Source organism: Pochonia chlamydosporia, chromosome 1 (genome assembly GCF_001653235.2).
Source record: "Pochonia chlamydosporia 170 chromosome 1, whole genome shotgun sequence".
Lineage (NCBI taxonomy): Eukaryota > Fungi > Ascomycota > Sordariomycetes > Hypocreales > Clavicipitaceae > Pochonia > Pochonia chlamydosporia.
The window spans coordinates 5,495,317-5,513,214 of record NC_035790.1 but is presented as its reverse complement, the minus strand read 5'-3'; the positions used below and the strand labels follow the sequence as shown (position 1 = coordinate 5,513,214).

General features: G+C 50.1%; 4 protein-coding genes across 4 annotated transcripts; 2 read left to right on the top strand and 2 right to left on the bottom strand.

Moving 5' to 3' along the window:
* Positions 1 to 1,239: 1,239 nt before the first annotated feature.
* Positions 1,240 to 3,590, top strand: VFPPC_15367 (C2H2 transcription factor (AmdA); the record flags this gene model as incomplete). Its single annotated transcript, XM_018293120.2, has 3 exons — positions 1,240 to 2,096; positions 2,176 to 3,122; positions 3,187 to 3,590. 3 exons carry the CDS (start codon positions 1,240 to 1,242, stop codon positions 3,588 to 3,590), a joined length of 2,208 nt encoding a protein of 735 aa, XP_018149899.2.
* Positions 3,591 to 7,071: 3,481 nt separating this feature from the next.
* VFPPC_01432 (lipase) lies at positions 7,072 to 8,336 on the top strand (the record flags this gene model as incomplete). The annotated part of the gene is made up of 3 exons (XM_018281266.1): positions 7,072 to 7,180; positions 7,311 to 8,071; positions 8,160 to 8,336. 3 exons carry the CDS (start codon positions 7,072 to 7,074, stop codon positions 8,334 to 8,336), a joined length of 1,047 nt encoding a protein of 348 aa, XP_018149898.1.
* A 2,109-nt stretch (positions 8,337 to 10,445) lies between these two features.
* On the bottom strand, positions 10,446 to 12,323 carry VFPPC_01430 (F-box domain-containing protein; the record flags this gene model as incomplete). The annotated part of the gene is made up of 1 exon (XM_018281264.1): positions 10,446 to 12,323. One exon carries the CDS (start codon positions 12,321 to 12,323, stop codon positions 10,446 to 10,448), a length of 1,878 nt encoding a protein of 625 aa, XP_018149896.1.
* A 788-nt stretch (positions 12,324 to 13,111) lies between these two features.
* VFPPC_01429 (mediator of RNA polymerase II transcription subunit 13) lies at positions 13,112 to 17,701 on the bottom strand (the record flags this gene model as incomplete). The annotated part of the gene is made up of 2 exons (XM_018281263.1): positions 13,112 to 17,605; positions 17,663 to 17,701. 2 exons carry the CDS (start codon positions 17,699 to 17,701, stop codon positions 13,112 to 13,114), a joined length of 4,533 nt encoding a protein of 1,510 aa, XP_018149895.1.
* Between the last annotated feature and the right edge of the window lie 197 nt (positions 17,702 to 17,898).

Here is a 17,898-nt window from a genome sequence, read left to right as displayed (position 1 = left end):
TATCACAAGGGAGGAAGAGGGGAAAGCGCGGAAACGGCCGCCAAATTATTTGAATTCCGCTGACGACGAGTTTACCACATACTTGGCAAGGCTCCTGTGCTTCAGTGGCACCCCACAAAGGTTCCTATCTTTTCCTCCAACATCTCCAAAAAAAACCAAAGAGCGTGTAATACTCACCCTCCCTCCGCGGAGGGAGTAATGCGAAGTCAAAGGCATTGGTCATACTTGTATACTTTTTGGGCGTTATGCTTCCTCTCCACCACAGTCTCGAGGGCGCTCCTCCTCTTGTACAAGGAGCCGGCCTTGCCTTGGGCGAGCCAGGACAAAGCCGTGACCAGAAGCCCAAGACGCTGCCATGCAAATACTGCAGCAAAAGATTCAGGTTTGTGGCCAATTCATTCTGTTATTTGTCTGGCGAGAGCAAGTATTTGTCGACATCCATGGACTAACCAAAACAGGAGAGTTGAGCATGTTCAACGCCATGAAAGAACTCACACGAAAGAGAAGCCATTTGCTTGCGGCTGGGATCGTTGTGGGAAAACCTTTGGACGACGGTAAGTTGTGAGCCACCTGCCTACCTTGAACGTCATGGTCACGTCCCTCAAACATCCACCAGTAGGTGATGTCTCTTCCCCCCTCACCAGTTCCAGCACTGCACCAACACCAAGTACAAGTCCGCAGACGCACAAGTGGCTTCCTCTTGGATATGTTACTTAGGCCAGTCTCTGCTCCACCAGTTCTGTGCCCGGCCTTTACAGTTGCACACTCACATTCTATGTACCCCAATACATTCAACACCAACTCACCATTCCCTACACTACCTCCTAATTCCCTTGACTTTTCTTGTTCATAATTTGGGATCAGTATACTTATATGGACATCAGTGATCTCCTAGTCAGGCACGAGAAACTCGTTCACCTTAATGATGGAAGCAAAGATAATAAGCAGCAAAGAAGGCCATCTTCTAGCACAACCTCCCATAAAGCATCAATCTCAGACAGCCATATTGAAACGGAGGCTGTAGGAATACACACACCTTCCCTTAATCAACAACATGGCTCGCTTCAACATCAACAACAGCCACAGCAACACCAGCCAGCATATCATCATGCGCCTGTCAACCCCGGAGTTGGACCTAGCCACCACCTACCGCAAGACCCCCATGCTGCCACTCCACGATCCGCGGCTTGCAACCTGGATGTTCTCTCGGATGCTGCTTTGGCAACAGAGGTCAATACAATGGCCCCTATGTTAAATGACATAACTCAACAAGGCGCAGTTCACCATGGGAGAGTGAAAGGCTTCGATGAACCGATGGGGGCCTATTCGGAGCGACCTCGGCAGGGACAACCTGAGTCTATGTTATCGTCTGGCTTTGCGCCTCAGCCCCCGCAACCGGTGTACGACGACTACAACCTGTTCCTAGACGAGTTCGCAGGCTCTCAGCATCTGTTGCCTCCGCACTTTGAGTCTGACCAGCAGTTCAGTATGTGGGCAAGGGCTCCTGGGCAAATTAACCATAGAGGTAGCTCTCGACCTTCATCACAGTTTCCATCTCGGTTCGGTTCTTTAGGACCTGATATTCGAGAGCCTGTCGATACAGGCACGCGATTGCATGAAGACTCGTCGAGAGCCAACCTGCTTCGAATTTCTGTCGCTGACCATAACATCATGAAAAGTCGTCTTGACGAGTTCTCAACTGTTTTGCCGAACGATTTTGTCTTTCCGTCCCGTCACACTTTATCCAGATTTTTTGAGGGTTACATCAGCGGATTCCATGACCATCTACCCTTCCTACATTTACCGACCCTGATGCCCGTTGAAATGGGTCCTGAGTTGCTGTTGGCAATACTGGCGGTTGGTGCTCAGTATCGTTTTGAGAGTAATAGAGGCTATGCACTGTGGTATGCTGCTAAAGCCGTTGCACTCGAACAAATCAGGAGGCGACATAGCTCTGAAGTACACGCCTTGCTGCCAACGGCCGCTTCGTACAGTCCGCATTCAACAAGACCGTCGCCAAGTATAAGTTATCGACACTCTTTTGCATCAGCCCAGTCTGACCGACCTGTCACGCAAGACACGCACCGCGAGCCATAGTACGTATTGCAAATATTTACCAGAGCACCTACCGGCCTCCTGCTTTCTTTAGCCACAGCTAACTTATTTCCTTCCTAGTTCTCCCAATACCCCAGCCGCTAGACTTGAAACCATACAAGCAGTTCTACTTCTTTTTGCCGTTGGTTTGTGGGGGGCCAAGACAATCCTTCAAGAAGCTCTGTCTTTGCAGAGCAATTTGGCCATTCTTATCCGCGAAGAAGGCTTGAACGTTGAGGCCAGTCCTTCATCTCTTAATGAATGGGAGTCATGGATACGCCTAGAAGGAGCCAACCGCACGAAACTAATTGCCTTTTGTTTCTTCAATCTGTGCAGCACAGCATATGACATGCCGCCACTGCTTCTCACAGCAGAACTGAATTTGTACATGCCAGTTCGATCAAGGTTGTGGAGAGCAGAGTCTGCTTGGCAATGGCAGGAATTACGGCAGTCAACGCCTGTGGCAGACATCACGGTACATGAAGCTTTTTCCCGACTATTCGGCCGCACTACCCAGGGCTTGCCAAATCACTTGTCGTCACTGGGCCATTATATATTAATTCATGCTTTGATTCAACACGTATATCTTTTGAAACAGACATCGTTTGCGGCTGGCTCGCCATACGATGTTCAACGAACATTGAAACCAGAGGATGTGGAAGAGGTTTCACAGGCATTGCGGGTGTGGCAAACGAGCTTTGAGCATCGACACCAACTTCGGGCCGCAGAATCTGGACACTCAATGAACACTGATGCGAGCTCTGGGGGTTCGCTGACGTTCAATGCCACAGCACTTTTGCGACTGGCGTACATTCGCTTGTATACCGATATCCCACCAAGCCGGGCGCTCGAAACCAGAGATTCGATGATGATTGCATCAGCTCTGAATGGCACACCATTGTTACACCGTAGCTTGAGACTGCACCGAGCAGTGTTCCAGGCTGTGCATGTATTATCTATGCTAGTCAAGGCCGGTGTGAACTACGTGGCAAGAGCGAAATCTGCTGAATGGAGCATACAGCATTCCCGTAAGTATTGTATACCATTTACCAGTCCTTATCTTCCGTTTGACTGACAAGTACACAATACCAGTATGCAATTTCGAATGCGCTCTCTTACTAGCAAAATGGCTTATAACACTGTCTGCAATCACGCCATCAGATCCAGCGGCGTCCCCGGAAGAAAAGAATCTCTTGCAGAATATCCGGCGTATGCTGGACGAAACTGAATTTGCGGTTCCCGTCGACCCGTCACTTGCGGGTCCCAGCTCGATGCATGGACATATGGATATGGTGACAAGTGACGGCGCTAAGCTGAGGCAACTCGCGAGTGCTGTCGTTCGGCTATGGGCAGAGACGTTCAAAGGCGTGCATATATTTGACATGGTTAAAGTAATGGGCGCGAGCCTGGATGGTTATGCTGATCTTGTGGACAAGCCTCGAGAGCGTACGCCACCTATGGCCAGGATGGCGCCGGAGGTTGGCATGACCGGATAGTGATGGTGAATCTTTGGTCTAATGAGATATGAATCTAAACTACAACAAGAGTACATGTGCAGACAGTTGGGAGCAAAACGAAGCATTATTTGTAAATGAGGGTGGGCGCGAACCGGAGTCGACCAATGGGCTGGATGAGGTTGTAACAGAATAGATATCCTCTATTTCGATGTTGATAGTTGTCCTTGTACGCAAAAGTCGAGTTTGATATGCCTCTTAATTCATACCCTTCGCAGAACATATCTTCCTATATTGAGACTCTTTGCTGCCGCAAACGATCTATATCCCTTGCAAAGCCCACTTGTGAACAGGCGTCGAGATTGTTTACGCCATAGCCAATTTCAGACCGATACCTATTTATTGAGACATAAAAGGCTTAAGCTTGGCACAAATCATCATAACGACTAATACGACGACCCTTCTCGGAGACATTCATGCATCTGCGGAGACTAAAGAAGGGAAGGGCTGAAAATATTGACGAAAGCTTATAGGCCAATGTTTCGACTGACATCACTCAGTGTGACGCAGGCATCCGAAATGGACAAGACGTGCGACATGAGAAGATGGCTATATCAAAGCTGGACAAACTTCTGAAGTACAGGTGAGTATTTTTGTTTAAAAAGAAGATAAAGTGTATTGATGACAAACATTGAATGAAACTTCAACGGTTCGGTCGCAGCTGCAATGGCCCTGCCGCAAACCCTTTCACTTACACTGCTCGTCAGTTTCATGCTCTACTATCTCGGCAAGTATGCCGCCCTGCTGAAACGGAGAAAAGGTGCCAAGGTGCCCCCAGGACCCAAAGGTTCGAATACATCAAATGGTTTCAAATCCTGCCTGTCCGTTCTACTGGTTCTGACCACATGGCAGGTTTCCCACTGTTGGGCAGCGCGTTAGAAGTGGCTGCCACCAATGGCAATCTCATGCCCCTTTTCAATAAATATGCAGAGAAGTATGGTCCAATCACACAGTTTAAGGTTCTGGGAGAGACAAATATTGCGCTTTCGAGTGACAAAATCGTCAGCGACATGTTTGTGAAAAGAGGCGGAATCTACTCAGGGCGGTCGTTCCCTTATGCCTTTGAGTATATAATGAGAGATCTCATCACGGCCTTTATGCCAAAGAATGGCAAGTATCTGCTACTTCAGCCTTGATTTTTGATCTATTCTCAACATGAATGTAGATCGATGGCGCCGCCAGAGAAGACTCATAAACTCGGCTATGTCAATGTCCACGAGCGCCAAATATCAAAACCTCATGCAAACAGAAGCCATCATCACACTCAACGACCTCCTGGAATCCAATGGAAGCCACGCAAGTCAATTCCTCCGCTACAGCTACGGCATCGTAGCCCGTGCCATGTTTGGCATCAACGTGTCCTCGGCGGAAGACAAGTTCATCGTGGACAACGAAGCCTACGTCAACGAGGCGGTGGATAGTTTTCGCCCTGACAAATATCCTGTTAATTTGTTCCCGATGCTGCGATTCTTCCCTAGATGGATGATGCCATCGCTTGCCAAGATGGACGCCCTTCGCAAGGTCGGTCATGAGATGGTGGCTGAGGTGCGCAAGCATGTGAGCAACCATATCAAGCAGGGCATTGCAAAGAACAACATCTATAGGGATTTTCTGGAGAGTAGAGGCGAGTATGCCATCTCAGATATAGAGGCAGATAATGCTCTTTACGGTATACTCGGTGGCGGTGCGAGATCTGTGCAAAATGCGCTGCTGGCGTTTATTTATCTCATGATGGAGCATCCAGAGTGGATGGCCAAGTTGCAGAATCAAGTAGATGAGGTGGTCGGATTACAGAGGCTGCCAAGCTGGGAGGACGTTCCAAACCTACCTATGGTGAGGGCCGTGGTTAAAGAAACGTTACGCTACAGATCTTTTGCGGCTGAGATGGGACTAACGCATCAGTTGGAAGAGGATGACATTTATGAGGGGTATTTCTTTGCCAAAGGGACTATTTTCCACGTCAATTATTCGTGAGGCTCCTTTGTCATCATGTCACGTCTAACGTCTATCATACAGATACTGATGCTTGTCACGCAGGGCCATTCTCATGGATAAAGAAGTATACCCTGACCAACAGCCTTTCAACCCAGCCCGATGGCTCGATCCCTCATACCCTACTTACAAAGAACCACTCACCACGTACCCCAATTGTCGGGGTTTTGCGCCATTTGGCTACGGAAGGCGAGCTTGTCCGGGGTTCGAATTTGCGGAACGAGCGCTCGTGATTATGGTTGCGCAGATGGCGTGGGTGTGTGACATCACCAGGCCTATTGACCCGGCGACCAAGAAGCCCGTGGAGTTGAAGATTGAGTATGAGCCTGTTCCGGCTCCGCGGCCCTTGCCGTTTCCTTGTGATATCTCGGCTAGGAGTGCGGAGAAGCTAGCTGTTGTGCATGGTGAGGTTAAGAGAATTCGTGAAGAGGATGCGAGTGACCCGTGAGACTTGTAAGGCTATACTGAATTTGGGGAAAGAAGATTGAAACAAAGATTACCTATACAGAAGGCTGGCTTCTTGGTGAAGCTATGGGTAGTGTGAGAGTTGAAGATTGGTCGGCACTACTGCAGCTAACAACGGGGATATCAAGCGAAGCGGGGGAAGATTGCTCGTCCTCGGCATATAGCGACTTACAGTTAGCACATGGGTTGGGTAATGATACTACAGCTGCGTTTGGTTTAGGGAATGCTTGGGTTTGTGACAGAGGTGTAATAGGTTGTTAACATAGGGTGTAGTTCTTAGCTGAAGCTGTAATGAGCGCAGTTGCAGATGTTGTTTGATAAAGGTAACAGCCAGACACGAAACCAATCAGGGTATTCGGTGTCTCACAAAATAAATTGAAGCTGGTTATGAAATAGCCAGTCACTTTCATAGGTAGCCTGGGAGGAATGTGTACTGTGACAGTAGCTTGGTTTAGTTATCCTTGACTTAGTATATTTGGCCACCCTCATTACCCTAATACTCAACAGGTATGTTCTAAATCATGCGAAAAGCAATACTCTTGGTTGATCCAACCACAGTCCCCTCAGTTGTAGTTCACAAGATCAGCCCTGACCCGCAACCTTCACCACTTACAGTCAGAGCGCGCATATTTAGGCTGCGAACCGAGGCAAGAACACACAGAGGCTACATCACTTCCTATGTGTAAGTCGATAAGATGAGTTTCTAACTAAAGTAATATTGGACTCTGGTGCAACAGGCATGCTGCGTGAGTATAAAGTGGCTCAGTGAACGACATTCCTCATGTGAGGGTTGCGTTTAAAAAGTGAAAGTAAACACACCCACATCTAAAAATGAAGCCCACGTTCCTTTTCATCCTTTTGTCGCTTGCCAAATTGGTGTTGAGCGACCCTGAACCATCCAATGGTCCTCGTTCCGCTCCCAGCCAAGGCTGCTGTTAGTTAAGTCCATTGAAAATCGATACCTCTATACTTTTTTTTTAACCGTACTGTACTCAGCGCAGTGACAATGACACAAGATTGTCTCAACAACTTCAAGTTCTACGCCCAGTATAGCTTAGTTGCGCTGTGCAATACAGGCGTCAAACCCGGAGCCACCGTTAAATGCAAGGGTGCTTGCCCTGCTGTTGAAAACAACAAAGTTACAGTTGTAGGATCTTTCAGGTAGTATAAGCAGATCTTTGCTGGATTGCGATTAATATCTCCCTCTGATTCAAGACACTTCTCTCGTGCTCCAGCACTAACAAGTTTACTCAACCAGCGGCTCAATTTGGAACCTCAACGGCCTCGTGGCCTTAGACCACGTCCGTCGAGAGATTGTCGGTGTAATCAGAGCCACCACTACCGTGCGCAACGTCATTGCCGATGCCGTCATCATACCCAAAGACTGTGACCTCGTCCCAGGTTGCAAAGTCCACACAGGTTTCGCAGATGCATGGCAGGACGTAGCCAGCACATTCAAGACCCTGCTGGACGACGCGAGAGAGCGACAGCCATCGTACCGCGTTACTTTTACGGGATATTCACTCGGAGGATCTACCGCACTCTTGGCGGCAGCTTACCTGCGAGGTCAGGGCTACGACGGAGTCGACGTTTATACTTTCGGAGCGCCGAGGGTAGGCAACGGCGCTTTCATCGACTATGTCATGAGACAAAATGGGTCTGAGTACCGGATTACACACTGGGATGATTTGGCTCCTACTTATGTGCCCTTGTTTTTGGGATACCGACACAATTTTCCAGAATATTGGCTCTCGCAGGGTCCATCCACGAGAATACATTATGAGGTTCAGGATGTACAAGTGTGTATGGGGCCGGAGCAGAAACAATGCAATGAGGCACAGTTCAACCTGGATATTGTGGCTCACTTGTTTTACTTCCAATCTGCTCTGGTGTGCTTCCCAATTGGCCTTCGTAGGAGGATGGACACTAGTCCAAAGATGTTTTTAGATAAATCTGTTGACGTTGATGTGTTGAAAAAGTTGAGGACCTGGCGTCAGAAGGATCTGGCTGTTATGAACAATATGGGAAAGCCGAGTGTAAGTTGACGGGTTGGTAGACAAATGCGAATGCGACGTTTGTTTCATATACGAAAAGCGGCATTGTGAATTGGCGGCAAACTACCCCCTTGGAAACTGTCCAAGCCCATCTTGTACCGTAACGAGCAAGTTAGATCAAGATCCGGGGCAAATCGAAGTAGTCTGGAGAAATAACCGAGCCAACGGAACCGGGGCAGATCCCATCATCAGCTCCGGATGGGGGAAGATAAGGTGACGAACCAGGTCCGGAGTTTATCGAAAAGGCCTGGCTAATGTTTGCTTCCCCCACACGACTACCCCGTAAGCTGAAGAGCAATCAAGCTGGACGGGTGAGACGGGTGAGAAGGTATACGGCGCACAGGGGGCGAAGGACATCTGGAGAAGACGTGGCACAAGGACGAGTTCCAAAGAGGGCAGATGGTCCGGAATCCGAATGGAGACTGGATGGATTATCTGGGACTCTGGGCTGAGCTGGCATGTGAGATGAACAACCAGATGGCAGAATGGCTGAGTAAGGTGTTGGTGGGGCTGCAAAGTCGCTCCTTCCCCTCCAACGCAGCCCTGGACTTGCCCCGTTTTGGCCCTGGGCGCCGTCAAACAGAGAATGTGGGGCGTCGCCTGTCCCAACCTCGGCTTGCTTGGCCGCCGGCCAATGGCGCAACCCTGCATTGCCGTGGTCATTCGGTCGTTCAAACAAACCACGGCATTGTGTCTTTCCATCTTATAATCTTTTCTTTCTGACGTCGTTGCAGCTTATCCGAGTGTCTTTCCTGGCGGTTATAGATCTTGTTGTTTCTCGTCGTTTTTATACCAACTGTATTGCGAAAGACTTGCACTAGCGAATTTGTCTTGGATATAGACAACAACACCTCAGCTGAGAGAGCTCTTTGGTCGTCATCACGAGCTTACTGCATTCAACACCACACAACATCTCCAAGCCGATACACCCAGTAACGAAGCCACGATGCCTATTGTTACGGAATTGACCAAGCGGCTGGGCATCCGCGGTATGTACAGACTGAAATCTAAAGCTCTCAGAGCCACGGGCCAGAACGAGTTCACTCTCATCGCCAGCGTCTCTCGAGCTTCACCCTTCAACATCATGTCGACGCACCAATGGCTAACTTGTCGCAGTGCCCGTCGTCCAAGGCGGCATGATGCACGTCGGAACCGCAGACCTCGCCTCTGCCGTCTCCAACGCCGGCGGTCTGGGCATCATCACAGCCCTCATCTTCCCTACGCCCGCTGCCCTCCGCCAGGAAATCCAACGCTGCCGCACTCTCACCAAGAAGCCCTTCGCCGTCAACATCACCCTTCTCCCGGCCATGGTTCCCCCCGACTACGGTGCCTACGCCCAGGCCATCATCGACGAGGGCATCAAGATTGTCGAGACGGCAGGCAACTCCCCCGGCCCTGTCATCAAGCAGCTCAAGAAGGCTGGCATCATCGTCCTCCACAAGTGCACCACCATTCGCCACGCCCAGAGCGCCGTCAAGCTCGGCGTCGACTTCCTCTCCATCGACGGCTTCGAGTGTGCCGGCCACGTTGGCGAGAGCGACATCACCAACTTCATCTTGCTGGGCAGAGCCCGCCAGACCCTCAAGGTGCCGTTCATTGCTAGCGGTGGTTTCGCCGATGGCCACGGCCTGGCTGCGGCGCTGTTGCTCGGCGCTTCGGGTATCAACATGGGCACGCGGTTCATGGCTACTGTCGAGGCACCCGTACACCAAAACATCAAGGATGCTATTGTCAAGAGCGATGAGCACGACACTACCCTGCTGTTGAGAAGATGGCGCAACACTAGCCGTCTGTTCAAGAACAAGGTTGCTCTTGAGGCTGCCAAGATTGAAAAGGAGAGCCCTACTGGCGAGTTTAACGAGATTGCGCCTCTGGTCAGCGGCAAGCGAGGAAGAGAGGTGTTTATCAATGGTGACCCCGAGCACGGTGTAAGTTTTCGCCCTTCCCCCTACGAACACGTCCAATTATTTAAAGCCTTTATCGAATACTGACTTGGCGTGATTAGGTCTGGACTACTGGTCCCGTCATGGGTCTCATCCACGATGTGCCCACCTGCGATGTCTTGGTGAAGCGTATCGAGAAGGAGGCCGAGCAAGCCTTCAAGGAGAGATCAGCACTTATCGTACCTGAATCTAAGCTGTAAAATTTATTCATATATCGTTATAACGCAATGTCATTTCTATACAATACATTTGATATGAGCATGCCTTGACTTTACTTCTATTCCCCATGCTTTACGCTCCGTGTTGTATGCGCCTCCATGACAGTCTAAATCATCCAAAACGCCAATATCAACACCACAACTATGTATCTATGCTGGAACACTCTAAGTCCTCCTGTGCCTACCATCTCTAAACCTCAACGGCATCTGTTGCCGCCAAGCAGTGTCGAATCTACTTCCCTCCGGGGGATCCAACAGCACACGAGATCCCGGCTTCTTACCCTGACTACCAGATTGAAACAACATCTCAGGCATGCTATTATGCAGCTCACCGTGCGCTCCCTCATGCACACTACTCATACACAGGCCGATCCCTGTATCCGCCACAGAAACATTAGACATATCCGATGCGCGCCATCCTTCCGGACACGGATGCATCGTCTGTCTTCGGGTAGGGATATCCTCCGCCAGAACTAACTGTGCTTCCGCAAACGCTCCCCGAAGGCCAACGTAGAACTTATCCGATGCATCTGATGCTTTTGCCAGTGAGAACACCCGATCCATGGACCGCATGTCAAATCCTAACCAAAGCGTAGCGTCCTGTCTAAAGCAAGGAGACTCCATGGCCTCGTGCCAATTACATCTACTACTTCCAGGTCTGCACTTCCAAATAGCGGTCTTTTCATCAAATGATCTCCGCGGTGAGCATGCAACTCTTGGTTGTGGCTGGTGTGGTGAACACGGCAAGGCGGTAGAGTGAAAATACGGCTTCGGGAAGCGAAAGTCGAATAAGCGTAGGGTTGGAGCGGTGGTGTTGCCAGAGACGAATCTCTCGGTTCCGTACACTAGTAACGGGCCACCAGCGTGATAGGGCTGAAAGCTATCCCGGTATATGGCGTCGTAGGGGGATGGTGTTCTGATATCCATCAGTCGGTAGGATCCGTCATGCCAGGAACTCAGCAGGAGATTGTTACTCTCCTTGTGTCCGACTGGCTGTATCGACCATACGTTTGTTATTTCTGAGGACATAGCCGGCTCAAGTTTCCCCTCCTTTCTGTCGTATATAGCTGGGTTATGGGGCGCGGACATAAATTCCACACCAGTAGGTCGGATGGTGCCGTACTGAATGGGCTGGGAGCTTCCTCCCAATGCCACAGCAAGATTATCCCTTCCTAAAAACTTGATATCCCGAACGTAGGATTCCTCATTGGAGGGTCGATCCTTGGTCATGTCGTAGAATGCAAGTGATTGAGGGTCGGCACACCTTTCAGACGGGATGTTGTACAGGTGAAGATATGAACTCCGACAGGTAGCCAGCATATCTGTACGGGGTTGCCACTCCGTGCAATTAACGGCCAGTCGTCCCGGTGAGATACTAAACGGAGATTGTTGATACGCATCCTCCCGCTCATCCAACTTGATGACCGTCTTGGTCGGCCTGCCAAAGGACTTGTTCTTCGAGGCAGAAAGAACCTGCACATCCCCATTTGCCCTCCCAACCACCACCTCGGGATGTCCTGCGCGCCGTTCAATAATCTTCAAGCACGTCACATCGCCTGTCCCTGCAGCATAGTTCGTCGTCTTGCCCAAGATGCTCTTCCACGTCTGCCTCACGTCATCACCCCATCGTACATGGAGATCCTCACCGCCTCCCCAGGCAACGACCTCTTTATCCAAAGACGGCACGTAGTGAGCATCAACGAGGCCATGGAAATCAATCGCCTGTCTGGGAGCGCCATGTGCATTCTTCCTCGGCGGTCGCTGGGCTCTGTACATGCTGAACTGCAGGGCACGCTTGTCCCAGCATCGATCAAGGTAGGAGAATTTATCAACAACCTTGGACCACGGAAAGGCCTGGTCAAATGGGGATTTCAAGGACGGAAATCTCGTGTTTGCAAATGTTTTCCAACCTGCTTGTTCGACGAGACGATGTGTCCGCTTGGCGACGCCCCCGAGATGAGATACATCTCGGGTGGTGTCGAGGTTTTCGACAATGTCGAGTAACAAGTCATCGGGGAGACTTGTCAGGGACGCAGGTTCCATTACACTGGCGACATGCGTGTGAGAGTTTGCTGTTTATGATGTGAATTGCTTAGTTTGACAAGTTTGTGTTGGTTTCGTTGTGTGATGATGGGCTTCTTAATACATCTGATTTGCTTCGGTTGAGTTCAATGACAGATCCATTTTAATCCTGGTCAAAACTTCGCCACGCACCAATTCGGCAACTGGTGCAAGACCAACGAGGTGGCGCTAGGTTCAATTTCCCAAGTTGACTCATTCATATGCAGTCTCACACATACATTGATATTTATCTGCTTGGGTAAATGGCTGATTCGGAGGGATAGTGGGATGGTTGAGTCAACGAGATGTTTCAAGACCAATGCGTCATTTCCATTTCCATCCAGGCTGAATGCCAGCAACCAAATTAAATCAGCCTTGACTCTCAAGTAAGTTTGATTCGTCAGCACCAAGCCAATGTCAGTTGACTTCGTACTCTGTGATAGTTGCCTAAATTGATAATGCAAGATTCAGGACAACATCCCCAGGTGCTGCAGAATTGACTGCGAAACTCAATCACAGTACTGTGTTGTGCGACAGTACAAAAAGTACATTTCTCCAAGTAATGTACTTACTATCCTATCTCCAATGTATTTGTGTATCCTAATCCTATCAATGTATGCAACCAGCTCTCCTGACAAACTCCTACACGCAAATTCTCCAAACGCCTTGCAATTCGCCAGTAAAACAACTCCGCCCCTATGCTCATCGATCTACATGTAGTCGTGACTCTTCGCTTGAATAATACCAAAATGCCTGTTTGTACTGCAAAATCACATGAGCAAATACATCGCCCGGGCTGCCTTTTCGGCTGCGGCAATATGCCAAGGACGAACATCCGTTTCCCGTGGTACCATTCCCCTAGCCCTTGATAGAGTAGCGAGTCCTCTAAAGTAGCTAAGCATTTCCCTCAACAGAGGCTCGTAAGACCTCGGGAAGGATTCTGTATGTATGAGATTGACTTCCATTGCCATCGGAACATCTTCAACTCGGGCGCCCGTCCGTTTGATCAGGTAGCCACTGATCAATGCTGGAAACAAGTCCGTTACACTCACGGAATTGCTCAATCGGTGGGCAACAATGGCTCCCCATGTTTGATCCGTGACATCCGCAAGGACTGCATCAGTCTCAGAGTCAACGCCGGCTTCAGCTCCTCCAGGAGTCGCAGCCGTAGCATTTGCTGGCGTCGCCGGAGTCGCGCTCTGCTCTGGCGACACAATGTTCGCTTGCGGCGTCGAAACCGGTGTGGTGTAAAAGGGCACGGACGCCTGTGGTAATTTGACAACAGGTGGGATCAGCTGTAACGACGGGTTGGTATCAACCGTCATCAGGATCATCGTCACTTGTAGCTTGATTTCTGTCCGAGCCAACTCGATCCAAAATTCGATTTCTTGTTGATCCATCGGCCCGCATTTCGTGATGATAATTCGCCAATGCACCTTCCAGGCCGATATTAGATCCAGTGTAGATTCCCAGATCTCGTGTGCCACTTCATTCATCGACCTAGACAATGGTCTGCCCTTTCGTCCCAGACAGTAGGAAGCCGTTGCTTGCTGATTCCCTCGATCGTCTGTCCAGGCAGCCGTCACCCAACGCTCATCCACGGTCTGCGCATAAGCAACGTGAATGCAAGAGTTCTCTCTGATCAGTGACACGGATGGTTGTGTATTCAGCCTGAAGTCGATGATTCGAGGCAGAGGCTGCTCCAATCGTATGGCCGGCGCTGGCATTGGGCCACCAAAGAGGGTGCAACGGTCATAAGTCTCCATACAGAGCTTCACGAGGTCGGGAGAGGACGTGACCACAACAGATGTAGGTGAAGATAACAAATCGGAAGAAACAAGTTGTAAAACGAGTTCATTCGTCGCAGGTTCTTTTCTCAAAGTCAGATCCTTTTGATACGAATCAAAAAACCGCTGAAATGCAGCACATGCTTCAACAATGGTGCCAGGATTATTCGGGGAATAGACAAAATAAACGACAATATTTGTGTCCGAGACTGTCAGATTCGAGAGTGCACCTCGCAGAGTTTCCATGCTGCCGACCAGGGCTGACCCATGTCCTGTCAAAGTTGCATCGGGAGAGGTCGAAATTCGATCAACTTCGTAGGGGACAACACCGTCATCCATGTCCGATGCAATGGCCATGTTTTCCACGGATCCGAGTCTCAAAACTTCGTACACACTCTTTATTCGACCCAAGAACGTTTTCGCATTGTCGACCATCCCCTTCCATCCAGGGAAAACACATACTGCGGTTATATCCTTGTTACCCGAGGACGGCGCCAATCCTAAGCTTTCCCAGAATGTAACAGCTGAAGGCAAAACGGAAAGCTTCGCATCCGATCTACGAACCTCCAAATGAGGTCCAGGGATTTGATACAGGTTGCTGGGACGCATCTTCTCTGCATTTGCATCTCTCCCTGGTATGGGTCGTGGTTGCATTCTGGGTTGGCCTTGCAGGAGTACATCCTGGATGTCCAAAAAGCCTTTGAGACGGACAGGCTCGACGCCGCGCAAAAAGTTCGGAACAGCCTCTCGGAGTTGCTGAAGTGCTGCTCTTGCATCGTTTAGCAATGATGGTCTGGCTTGGCTGGCGAGAGAGCAGGATTTGCTGTGGCGGCCAGTATTACATAAATCCAAATTGCCGGTCGCAGCTTGTTCTGTCAATATTTGAGCGACTTGGATCAAGTCTTCATCACTCAGAGTGAGCTCGAGAGATAGAGGTTCAGGGTCTAAGAACAACATAGAAAGTGGCAGCTCTGGCGTGTCGGGTTTGGATAGTCGCGGGAGCTCCGTGGCCAACTGATGATCCGGTTCTTCAACCACATCTAGTTCCTTCAACGACGTCACTTGCGAGATCGCATCGTCCTCCACAGGCGCCTGCTTGACACTTGACTTCAAAGGAGATGTTGGTTCATCTGTTGTATAGCTTGAGTCGTCTGGATCAGACTCTGCGCTGCTCTGTTCCCCTTCCGACATCTGCGGTTCCAGTTTCGTGGGGCTCGGGCCAGAAGCCGGCGGCTCCAAACCTGATAGCGGCCCTACGAGTGAACCGCTATATAGCCTGTGGTCCTTCAATCCTCTGTTTAGTTTACCATGGCGCTTCAAGTAGTCGGTTTCCGGCAACATGCCAGTCTCAAGTCTCGGTCTCTCAGTAGGTATGTCTCTGCCATAATCAAATTGACCACCTTGCTCATATTTCTTGTTAATCATAGGAAGTGTCGGGTCAAAATCCATCTTTTCAAATATTTTGGTCATTCGGCTGGTGTCCTTCGTGATTGCGCTGACATGTTCGGCCGCTGCCAATGACGCGCGAACTCGTTTGAAGACAGTCTGCGGGTCGAATGGACTGGACTCTCGCTTCATAGACACCGGCCGATGGTCTCTTCCTCGGGATATTGAATGATCGTTTTGCGTGCTGACCGCGTGGCGCAGCTCGGGTTTCGCAAATACAGCAGGGTCCTTCTCGATCTCTGTTTGTGGTTTCAAAACTTCAGCGGCTTTGGGTGTTTCCTCCTCAACTGTAGGCACCTCTGTAGAGGTATTCGCACCCATTGCTGCATCGCTCATCTCCTCCATGGCAGCATCGAGATCAATATCCTCCGGTTCCTCGTCAAAAAAATTGAAGTCGGCTTCAGTAATGTCATTGTCGCCAAACATATCCTCGCCCATATCCCCAAATATGTGCTCGGCTTCGCCCAGAAGATTACTGTCACTCCTTTGCCTTTTGGGCTCTGAAAAATCCTGTCCAGGTTCGAAAGACTCCGCCATTGCCATCGATGTCGAACCATTGGTGTCCGCTTCTGGTGGGACGGCCACGGCGGACAGCGGATTTCCTGGGCTGGACAAGGTACCATCCAGGGAGGGTGTTACTCCATTCACATTTTGCAAAGCATCAGGTGGTGTCGGGTACATTGAGCCGGCTGCTGCCGTGCTCGGTCTTCTCAACGTGAGAGGAGATTGCCCGTTTGGCCTTGAAGGTCTCGAGTCATGGTTAAGACCTTCACTTGATGTGGCTACACGCTCGGCTTTTCTCTTGGATATTTTCTCCTCTCGCTCAGAGGTTGAGCTAAACCAAGACTGTGCATTACCTAGGGGGTCATGGCTTTCTTCATGGCCTCGGAGTATCGTCGCTCCGACTCGGCTTGTAGACGACACTTCCACCGGCCTCTTTCGAAAGCACAACGGTCCTGGCCAGGGGATTGTGACCGTTGAACTAGACATCTGTAATCTCTTGCTGTCGTTTTTTGCGTCCTGGAGCTTCGGTCTGGATATGAGCAAGTTCATCCAGAAGCAGTCCGTCAATTTTGATTGGGCAATACCACGAAGCTGCAGGAACTTCAAGCATGCCTGTTTCCAGACTGAATCATGAATGTCTGGAGCTCCTCGAAGACTCAGTGCTTGTGTGTTTGGTGTTTGGGCCATGCTCGCCGTACCACCCTCGAATGGAGTTGGAAGTTGATTACTCGCAATTACGCCGAATGGAGCGGCAAGAATTTGCTGTCCTGGTATACTCGGAGCTTGATTCAACATGTCGCCATAGGATAACAGGCCATGGCAAATTGAGACACCCATGCAGATCACGAGAACTCCGGTGGTTGTCAAGTAGGCTCTGAAAGTCCCAATTGTAGGGACCTTCTCTGCAGCCAGGTCGTGAGAGCCATCATTTCCTAATGCATCCTGAGCAAGTAATATAGTCCGGTAATTCAGAGGAATAGAACCTGTGCGACTGCAGAAAGCAGATAGCACTGCTAGGAGGGTCGCGGTGATGAAGCTCTCATAAGCTTTTGGAGACAATGAGCCCCCTAGTGCCGATTTTGAGTCAACTACCGACGAGGTATACCCTTTGGAGTCCTGCTCTTGCGATCCAGGTGGACCCAAGTATGATGTAGAAGTCGGAGCATGGCGCTGCGTCTGGTCCAAAGCTGAGGCGCTTGAGGTTGAGCTGGTTGGCGTATGTCCCGTTTGTGGCTGCTGTGGTCGAGGTTTCGGAAGGCTGCTTGGTTCAAATGAACCTTCCTCACCAATTGTAAGTGAGTAGCCACGTAAGCTAAGTGAAGCGTCTAGCTCCTGACTACTGACTTCGTCACTTCCCTCTTTGCCAACAATTCGGAAATGCCAGATACCGCGCCTGGCCGCATCGTAATAAACGATGTGGCCTTGCTCTCTCAGTGTGTTCTCGATTTCGATGGCGGCCAGACCAAAGCTCTGGGGCGGATCAGACGACGGTTCATACACGCGAAAGGAAATCGAGGCGATGTTGTTCTGTGAGCAAGGTTAGTAACCAGAACCCAATAGCAGGAATGTCAGCCATCGACGCACCACGACGAAGACATTGGTATCATATTCGGCGGCGTCCATTTCGGTTGCTTCGTTTGTGGTGCCCTTGCGACCAAGTTGAGTGATGCCACAAGGCCTATTGAATGGCTCTCCCCGCAAGTAGGGTGACGATTGCGAGAAGAACCGAAGTGATTGAGCGCAAGAGCGTGGCTACAGCGCCAGTCTGCCGGTGCAGCCTTTCGATTTGCAAAACAATTATCCTATTGACAACATGCGAT